This window comes from Callorhinchus milii, unplaced genomic scaffold, assembly GCF_018977255.1.
Source record: "Callorhinchus milii isolate IMCB2004 unplaced genomic scaffold, IMCB_Cmil_1.0 Scaffold2, whole genome shotgun sequence".
NCBI classification, from domain to species: Eukaryota; Metazoa; Chordata; class Chondrichthyes; order Chimaeriformes; family Callorhinchidae; genus Callorhinchus; species Callorhinchus milii.
Window position 1 is genome coordinate 113514102 of NW_024704743.1, and position 10508 is coordinate 113524609.

Sequence of the window (10508 nt, forward strand, 5' to 3'; positions counted from 1 at the left end):
CACATCTATTGCGGGTTATTGTAGATGTTATTGCAGTAAGTTTTATTTATTGGGTGTCGGTCTTAGAAACCCATTAATTAAGTAGTGGGTGGAGAGATGGGAACCACCTGTCCTCCCCTCGCCAGGAGGATGCTGTGGCTTGTGGTCAAAGCAAACTAACGGGACCTTTAATAGTTCTTTATTTAACACCAATTGATCCAGAGTTTCCAAGTCAGGTCCCAGCTCTGCTGGAAGCTACCATCGAGGAACGGGTAGAGAACCCTACACCATCCATCATACATTCAGGCTCCTGCATTCAATGTAAAAAAACAAAACAAAAGTCACAATTGGAAGGATCAATAAACGTTATTACCTTTTAAAGAGGCTTAATCTATTTTTTAGCGCTTTTGTCCATTGGCTGCCATGGTGGACATGAGCCCATGTCACCCCTCCTTCCAATGGTTACATCCACATGGAGTGGACACTGGATACTTTCTGTTTCAAAATGATAGTAAAAGAGCATCCAACTCACTGGGAGGTGGAGTTTATATTCTTGACAAAAGGGAGTTTTACGTGTGTGATTTTTTTTGGGGGAGGGAGGGTGGTATTTAATGGGTTTGAGGGAGTAAAGGGCTTCTTACTCGAGATTCAGTTGCAGAGTCTGGAAGGTCGATGCACCATGTCTACCGGGTCCATCAGTGAGTGTGAGGACATGCAGGCGATGGAGATCCGAGGGCTCCTCCTGCAATGCAACGGCTTGAAACACGAATCCACCGACGCCGATTTCTACAGCTCGGCCGAGAATACCGAGGGGTCGAGCTCAGACTGCAGCTCCAAGAGGAAGAGGCCAGGAGGGAATGCCAGGAAAAAGCAACTGGTCAGAGCCAGAGCCAGAGGCAGATCCAGAGGCAGAGGCAGAGCCGGCAAAGAGGAGAAACAGTCACAGAGGAACGCTGCTAACGCCAGGGAGAGAGCCAGGATGAGGGTCCTGAGCAAAGCTTTCTCCAGGTTAAAGACCAGCCTTCCTTGGGTGCCACCAGACACCAAGCTCTCCAAGCTGGACACCCTCAGGCTGGCCGCCAGCTACATCGCACATCTCAGGCAAATATTAGCGGACGATAAATACGAAAATGGATACGTCCATCCCGTGAATCTGGTAAGAAAAAAAATTGCGGATAAGTGTAAATGTATAGTATAACCCACACTGGTGAGGTGCAATCACCCCAACGACTTCTGTACGCTATAGATATATAATATATATATATCATGCAAACTGAATTGTGTATGTAAAACACTTAGGAAGACACCTGACAATGTTCTTGGTCTATAATGTGAATGTCACGTTCTCAGTAGCAGTTTAACGGGTAACCAGCAAAGTGGACGTTTGCCCAGAACAAATCTTAAATCAACACTAAACGATGGGTTAATTGCGACATGAAACGTATTTTTTTTCATAAATTAAGACGAATATAAGACAGCTGTGTTGTGCCGTTTAGTGAGACGTGTATCCCTGAGGCATAAATAATAATAATAAATAATAATAGCGACAACTCACCATTTGATGTCATCTCAGAAATGGACAAATACATCATTATTGGTTAGGTTCCTTTAAGTAAAGAATGACTTGATCCCTCAATAGAAAAAGTATTAACTATTTATTACAATCACATAAACAGTTACCCAACTCTCCGAATATCAAACCGATTTCCCAATTTGACAAGTCTCATACAAATGAAAAATTGGTAAAAAGATGAATGCATTCTCTCTTCCCCCCCAGAAAAAAAATGCAGAAATGTTATTATTTTCTAAGACAAAAAATACCGCCTTCAGTAAAAAAAAATCTGTATTTTCCCGATAATTGGGAAATACGGAAAGCTTTCTTTCGCCTGTTAGTAAATCTTGATGGTGCAAAAGTTAGTTCAAGTAGGTTTTAACGAGAGACCTGAGACCAACATACAGCTGAAGGGAAGAGATTAGCTTCATCTCTCAGATACCATTCAGGTGACACTTCCTGGTGTAAAGTGAACCTGGTACTTACTATTTTGTACACTTTCCAAATGTAGTTCTTCCGCTTGGACAGGTTTTTTGATATCACTGAGACTCTGGCAAAGGTGTCTGCGTTACCATCTCAGCTTCCCCTCTTTACACACAGTTTAAACATCAACACAGGAGTAACATCAGGTGAATTAACCTTCTGTCTCCAAGAACAATTGTACCAATTCGTGAGTTTCAGCCTCGCCAATGTTGGTGACACGAACATATTTCGATTTTAGCTGCTTGAAATAAGCACTTTGCAGATGAATCTTCTTTTGTAAATTCAGTTTGCATCACTGACAAATTGCTCGAACCTAATGTGCGTCTGTCGTCCATGGTGTTAACACGAAAAAAAGTGGTTAACTGGAAAGAATTAATGACAACTTTGTATCTGTTTGAAAACAAATGTCAATGATACTTGGAGAGGGTAGTAAACATTTATAGTTCAGTATAAATCATAGGAGTAGATAGCAACTTTAACATAGTACTTACCAGGGATCACTATTTCCAAATCAATCACATTTAAATATAAGCTTTAAAATACAAATTCAGCATATGTGCAGCTTCTTAGATTCAAAAATGTTGTATGACTTTATATGCAAATCTGTTGCAAGTTGAAGGATAGTTACAATAGCTGGGACCTTTTAAAGTGTGTACTTTATTTTAGTTGTGCAGTATTGGTACTAAACAATTTCAATCAAGCTTCAAATCTTACAGGAATGAACGCAGACGCTTTCTGGAATTGTGTTGGCAAAAGTCAGAATGTGATTCAAATAGCTGAACACATAGTTAATTGTCAAATGCAGTAGTTTTTTTTNAGGAAAAACGCTTTTTTAAAAGAGTTTTTTTGATAGATTTTTAAAAAAAATTATAGTTTTTTATTGCAAAATCAAGAAAAGTTTCAAAAGACACAGAGGTTTTATTTTCTTAAACAAATGAGAATCCCATTGATCAGGCATGAAATATGCACATGTAAATTGGAAGCAATAAAAGGCTTTTACCAAGTGGGAAATTATTTGATGATTGGAATTCCTTTCTTTTAATTCAACTTTTAAAATACTAAACCTCGGTGATTAGTTTTAACAAAATGTCACAAAAGTTTCCCTCTATCAAAAAAAGAAAATGCATTTCAGAATGTATGTCGTAATTATTATTATTGTGTCGTAATTATTATCTGATGAGAAATGGTTGCTAGCTTTCAATGTGAATCATTTTAGTGCTAACAAATCATATGATCATTCCTGTGGGATTTGCTACAAAATATCACTCTGATCTATTACTGCATTCCTATACATTTAACACAGTGTAAATCTCCTTCAGAGATTTCTACATAGCTATAGACAAAAAATATGTATTTTGACAATTGCATACTGCATTATTTATGATTCATGATATTATTTACCTCAATATTAATATTGTCTTTATTTACCAATTGCGTAATATCAAATTTACTGGATACAGCACATTGATGAAACATATGTCATTCTTGTTTAATATTTCACTCTTTATTTGCTGAATGTTATAGTTCATGAGTTTTGATACCGAATAGAAGAACTGACCAGAATGTATAGGTAAATTTGTGGCAAAAAAAACTTAGCAGCTTTATTCCAGCGCTTTGAGAAGTCCTTCCGACGTGAAAGGCGCTATACAAATGTAATTTTGTTGTTGTTGTTGCTACAGTCATTTTAAAGGTGTTCACTAGTTGATATGAATGTTAATCAGAGCTAATAAATGCTCACATACATATTTCTCTTTCAAACTTTATTTTTTTTAGACATGGCCTTTCGTGGTGTCAGGAAGACCAGAAACAGACAGCAAAGACCTTGCTGCCACTTCCATCCTGTGTGGGACCACAGTATAGCAGCTTGAGGGAGCTCCAGGAGAAAGCCTCGGAGAAGTGGGTTCAAGGAATTAGTCAAACTGTTTGTGATACAGTGTGAACCAATGGTCCAGTCCCAGCACTGTTCCGATCCCAACAGTCCTGCTGCCTTCTCCAGCTGTTGTTCATCAATTTTTTTCATTTTTTAACCACATACTTTGCAGGACGAACCTCTGTCACAGTATTTTGAACAAAAGGAAATTAGGTGTAAATACACTATGTTGATGCACTGACCTCTATACTAGCAGAAGTTTAACACAAGAATGTCTGGTAATTGGGAGATGTACAGTGGATACTTAATGTGGGCCATGTATGAACATTACTGTATGCAGTAGAGTCTATAATCCACACTAATTGGGATTGATCTTATGGATAAGCAGATACTGCAAATAATTGGACATCACGTAAACTGCAGATATGGTGCTAACTAAAAAAAGTGTTATATCAGGAATTATGCTGACACTTTATATCATACTAAATATTGTGCCTGCCATTCTCTTCCACTCTTCTCTCTCCCTTTGTCTTTGCTTTGTCTCTCTCTCTCTCTCTCACAATCTCTCTCACAATCTCAATCTCTCAATTAGCTTTCCCCTCTCATTATACCTCTCTCTTTCTCTGCTTCTTTCTCTCACTCTGCCTCTGCTTTCACCCACAAATATAATCAATTCACTTTACAGTATACTCCGTGAAGCTCCTTTGAAATATCTAGAAGATGTGATAAGTTGCTATACCAAATGCAAGTATTATTATTACTTCTATCTCTCTGTACATAGAATCATAGAATTATACAGAACAAAAGAAGGCCATTCGACCCATCGTACCCATGCTGGCTGTTTGAAAGAGATATCCAGATTAATTCCATTCTCTCTATTCCATTCTCCAGTCCATAGCCTTGCAAATTTGTCCTCCCCAAATATCTATCTACTCTCTTGAAAGTTGTTATCGAATCAGCTTCCGCCATCCTTTCAGGCAATGCATTCCAGATCCAAACAACTTACTGGGTGAAAAAATTTCTCCTTACCTCCCCTCTGGTTCTTTTGGCAACTATTTAAATCTGTGTCCTCTGGTTACCAATGCACCTGCCAGTGGAAACAGTTTCTCCCTGTTCACCCTATTGAATCAATAATTTTGAACGCCTCTATTAAATGTTCCCTTAACTTTCTCTGCTCCAAGGAGAATAATCCTAGCTTCTCTAGCCTCTCCTCATAACTGAAGTCCTGCATTCCTGGTACCATCCTGGTAAATCTCCTTTGCACCCTCCATTGCCTTGACGTATATAATCTCTCTCTCTCTACACTGAATAAAAGTGTTGTAAATATAAAACCTTACTTTTGCTACAGCAAAAAATATTATTTGTATTTGTAAAGTTGTAAGCATACAAACTAGATCTCTAAGAGAAGCCCCTAGCAACCATATGCGTATGAGTGCACATACACAACTTACAATTTTTTTCTACCATCATCAAATCTCCATGTCTTACTTCCACAATGAAGCTGTATGCAGATAAAAGGGCATGTGAACACCAAGTACTCTACTGTATTCCTATTATAAGGGTATCTACAGGCAGTGACTGGTGTCAGTGGCAAAGTGCAGACACAACAACAATAAATTTACATTTATATAGCACAGTTTATGTTGGTAGGATGTCCCAAGATGCTGGACAGTACAGGGTTTGCATCTGATGGGGCTGAGGTTGGTGGGGTTGAGGGGGGGAATGATGACTGAAAGTGTAGTCAAAAACGGATGTTTTGAGGTGGACCTTGAAGGAGGCGAGGGAACAGGCAAGGAATAGGGATGCCAGGATGGAGTTGTGGCAGAGAGTGGGGGCAAATACGCTGAAAGCCCAACCACCAATAGTGGGTTGGGAGGGTAGGGCAGGCCGGTACCTGCTGAGTGGAGAGGGTGGTCAGGTTTGTATGGTTTGAGAAGGTTGAGATCTGGTGTGGGACAAAACTCTGGAGGAATTTAAAGGTTAGGACAAGATCTTGAACTCATTCTGCTGATGGATGGGAGCCAGTGGAACAGACAGGGATGGAGGAGATAGGCTCGCACAGCCTAGTGGGGGAAAGGTCACGAGCTCCAGAGTCCTAAACACACTAAAACAAGTTCAGTACAGAATTTATTTTATTTGGAGAACTGGCAGTATTTACAGTTGATGTATAAATTGTGAAAAAAAATGAAATACTTAGAACAAGTTGGCTGCTGCAGTGTATTGTTTATTTTGTTTGAAGCTTGTATATTACAATGTTAATCATTATGCCGAGCACTATTCGTTTTGATTCAGATTTCTCTATCAGTGTTAGTCACACAGCTCTTACCTGTTTTTCTGGGGTTACTGCTTACTCCTTTTGATGTACAGTTGATTTTTAAAATGCTTTTTTTTTACAAAATAATTGTCGTTTATTTTTTAAAAGTACTTTTATAAATGGAAACAATAGCACTTTACCTGTTTACTATCAAACATTGTTAATTAAAGGGTCTCCCGTGAGAATGAGAAATTGATTTAATATTGTTCTACTAGAATTGCTCAACTCCAATGGCAATGTTACAATGTCGGATGAATTTTGAGTATTTAGAGCTAATTGTAAAGCAAGTGTTTGCAGTTTGCAGCTACCTTCTCATCCTCAGGAAACAATTCGTTCATGATTCTGATCTCTTTTTTCTGAATGTCTTTGTATTTTTACGATGAGAATAACTACTTGAGGAAATAACTACAGTGACTGGTAAAAAGTTTTACCTTTTACCAAGGAGGTGATGCTATAAATCACTTCCACCTGTAATTGAAGTGATAGGTAGAATATATAGTAAAAGACTAACCCCTTCACCAGTGTAAATGTGTATACAAGTCTCACTTGAGTTCTGCTGGATATAATACGGTGTCCTGAGAGCTTTATATCTGACACACACATGAGCTTAGATCGTTGGAGTCCTGTAGCTCAGTGGTTAGAGCACTCGCGTCGCAATTGAGATTCCCGGCAGGGCGAAACCTCGGACAAATTTCCTTACTCCACATGGCTGATAATAATTCGTAAAGAAAAAAAAATAATTTGGTCACTCAATCCACGACTGTTTGTGGGACGCTGCTGTGTGCGATTGGCTGCCGCGTTTATTCTGTGAAGCACTTTGAGACATCTCAAAGATGTGAAAAGCACTATATCAAATGGAAGGATTATTATTATTTTTATATTATTATGCTGCAAGGTGGTTTTATATATAATTTAACTAGTTTCACTGTGTTTCTCCAGGACAGAATACTCCTGCAACAAGCACCCTGATGTATATCCTGGCACCTATGTTCTTTTGTGCTGCTTGACAGTGTACTTTGTACATAGATACACCATCCTCTCAGACACTCAGTGACTCAATTGAATGGACACCAATGAGCTGCTCTCAGAGTTAGCAATGGACAGTTGTAAGGAAGCTGAAAACATCCTATTTTTGGGGGGTTTCTAATCAAAGTAAAATGTGCACTCAGAGTGTTATCATCCATGGGTTAGTGACAGAAAAGAGCTTATCAGCACCTTTAAGTGTCACTGGGGTTTGGATTCCAGCATTAACACATCATACATACACTTTAGACCGCAGACATAAAGCACAGCATTGCTCAGCTTCAATGCAATCGAAAGCGACAGTGCTATTGGGCCTTTCTGTTCACATCTCTGTGAAATTTGTCCCATCACCTCACTCCTTGGTGTAATATAAATTTGGCATTTATTTTTGTTAAAATTCCAAATAAATACAAACTAATTCAAACACAGTTGAATTAGACCATATTGGGTCTGACATTCTACTTTGTTTCTGGCTTTAAAATCGCTATTGCCTTAAAATATAAGATTGCTTGCTGAGAATTGGAGAAAAATCCTGGATTCAATGTAAATTAGAAATTGATTATTTTTTGAGAGCAGAAAATGTTTTTCAGAATTAAGAATGAACTGAAAATGTGTCCACAACGCTGGGTGATCTTACATTTTAACACAAAATAGTCATACTGGTGTAAGAACTGGTATAATTATGGTCCTACATAAACAGAAGCGTTTGGTGAAAGGATTACTTTGTAAGGAGGACATTTGCAGCCTATTTATGAACTAAAGTTGTTTTCCAAAGTAACATTTAATGGAAATATCCAACAATTAAACTCTAATACATCTGTTCCAATTGTTCTGTACAAGTCCTCACTATTACAATTGATTTCAGATAATAAAGAGATTGTCAATCGCAGGTTTACATTTATTTTGTAAATGCTTTCTGGTAAAGAATTTCCTAAATTAAGCACCTATTAGTGCTCTGCTATTCAAAAAAATAAATTTATTTTATTACTTTGTTTAAAATATTTTACCAGAGTGTTTTGTTTTCTTTGGCTACAAAATATACAGTCACTATACTCTATAGTATATCCTCTGAAGCACTTTGAAACTTCCTCCCGATGTGAAAGGCCCTATATCAAATGCAAGAATTATTATTGTTGGAATGAAGCATCTAACTTGGCGTTTGATGGAACCTCAGTGCTTTGCAACTGAAAAGAAATAAAAGAATCACACACGAACACACAAACAGTCATACACACACACACATATATGTGTATATATATATAATCTATATTTATATGCACATATATTAACAACTCCACACACCTCTGTTTACCTAACAGTAGGTAGGAACCCAGTTGTTAATCGATTGGCGGAATGCTTTTCTGCAGTAATAATCCCTTCAAAGAAAAAAATAGAATAATTTGGTCACTTAATCTAAGATTGTTTGTGGGACATTGCTGTGCGCAACTGGCTGCTGCGTTTCGCCCACAGAACATTCACTTTACAGTATATTCTGTGAAGTGCTACAACAACAACTTGGATTTATATAGCGCCCTCCACGCCGGACGGAGTCTCGGAGCGCTTCACAGTAATGGATCCCGGGACCGAGACAGGGGGAGGAGGAGGAAGGTGACCAAAGCCGCGGTCGAAAAGAAAGGTCTTCAGCAAAGACCTGAAAATAGGAAGAGAGGGGGCGACGCAAAGGGAGTGAGGAAGGGAGTTCTAGAGCTGAAGGCACGGCTGCCGATGGTGGAGCGGAGGACTCGGGAGACAAGGTAGAGGGCAGACCGAAGGAACGAAGGCAACAAGTACTGTTTTGAGGAGAGAGGAGGTTAGAGAGGTAGGGGTGTGCAGAGGAGTGCAGGGATTTGAAGACAAGGGTAAGGATCTTGAAGTCAATCCTCTCTGGGACAGGCAGCCAGTGAAGTCTGGCAAGGACTGGGATAATCGGGGAGCGGAGGTTGGTGCGGGTAAGAATGCGGGCGGCAGAGTTTTGTATAAACTGGATTTTAACTCAAGTGGTTTGAGACATCTTGAAGATGTGGTAAAGCACTATATCAAATCAAGGATTATTATTAACAACAACTTGCATTTATATAGCGCCCTTCACGCAGGGTATTGTCCCAGAACGCATGCACACACATGCACCATAACACAACACGTATACATAAACATACACATTTGCCTTTTCCCACATAACACAGTCACACCACTTTACAGTGAATCCTGTGAAGTGCTTTGGGATGTCCTCCTGATGTGAAAGGCACTATACCAAATGTAAGGATTATTATTATTGCATATACATACATGTCTAGGTTGTCTCTTTACAAGGAAGCTTTTTATTGTGGTGCACCACTCTATCTCTGTGATCTCCTGAGGCCCACTCACTGCACTCCACAAGCTCTGGCCAGTTTTATGTCCCTATCCGATCTGCTCCACCATCAAGGGGGGAACTTTCAGCCACTCTCTCCTGCCCTCTGGAACTCCCCACTACATGTCAGAGACTTCCTTGCCCCACCCTGTCAGTGATCCTCCCCCCACTCTGTTAGGGACCTTGTCCCAATAACCAGTCAGGACTCCCTACTCTAGAGATTCAGGTGATCTGCTAGGAAACCTCCAGTGCCATTAAAGGAACGCCTTGGTATGTGTCCAACAATCCCCCAGTGACCTGGTGGAAAATCCCTCGTGACCTGTAAGGACATCCTTGGGCATAACTTACTGAGCAGCAGAACTCTGTTAATTTGTACCTTACCATCTAGTTTGAATTGAATTTAATAGCCTAGGTCTGATAGGCTTTAGAGGCTGGAGGAATTACACACTGGCAATTTTAATTGGTTATCTGCTAGTGTTAAAGGCCAATGCCTCCACCCTGCTAACTCCGGCCTGCTTTCCACACCTGTCCACTCTGCCTCACCATCAGCAGGTTACCAGCAGTGTGGTAATAGCCAGTGACGAGCAGTAATATTTGGAAGAAAATTTCATTTTTGCTATCTGTGGACATTTTTCCCAGCAGATTTTCTCACGAACAAGAAACTTATGATACTTTTCCAAACAAGGGAGCAAATTCTGTCCTATACATTTTGTTTTTTCAAACCAGTTCATCTATTTCCCATCGCCTAATGATTTCTGCAACAGTTTCAATTTTGGAAGAGAAATAATTAACAACAGACCGTTGACTGAGAAATGTGTCAATGCAAGAAAAGAGTAGTAATCAAGAAAATGAGCATAAAACGGCAGAAAGGTCACACTTAATTATTACTTTCCCTTCAGGAGTATGAGCTATTTCTCCAGCTCATTTCTCACAAATC

The 10508-nt window shown here is 39.4% G+C and overlaps 1 protein-coding gene across 1 annotated transcript; it reads left to right on the forward strand.

Annotated features, from left to right (window-relative positions):
- The first annotated feature begins 586 nt into the window (after positions 1 to 586).
- LOC103174562 (transcription factor 21) lies at positions 587 to 3979 on the forward strand. The gene is made up of 2 exons (XM_007886973.2): positions 587 to 1135; positions 3788 to 3979. The coding sequence occupies exons 1-2, from the start codon at positions 659 to 661 to the stop codon at positions 3872 to 3874; spliced, it is 564 nt and encodes a 187-aa protein (XP_007885164.1). The 5' UTR covers positions 587 to 658; the 3' UTR covers positions 3875 to 3979.
- Positions 3980 to 10508: the final 6529 nt, after the last annotated feature.

Coding starts and splice junctions, on each gene's coding strand:
- LOC103174562 (XM_007886973.2), top strand. CDS start 659: ATGTCTACCGGGTCCATCAGTGAGTGTGAGGACATGCAGGCGATGGAG. Junction 1,136..3,787: donor ACGTCCATCCCGTGAATCTG/GTAAGAAAAAAA, acceptor TATTTTTTTTAG/ACATGGCCTTTCGTGGTGTC.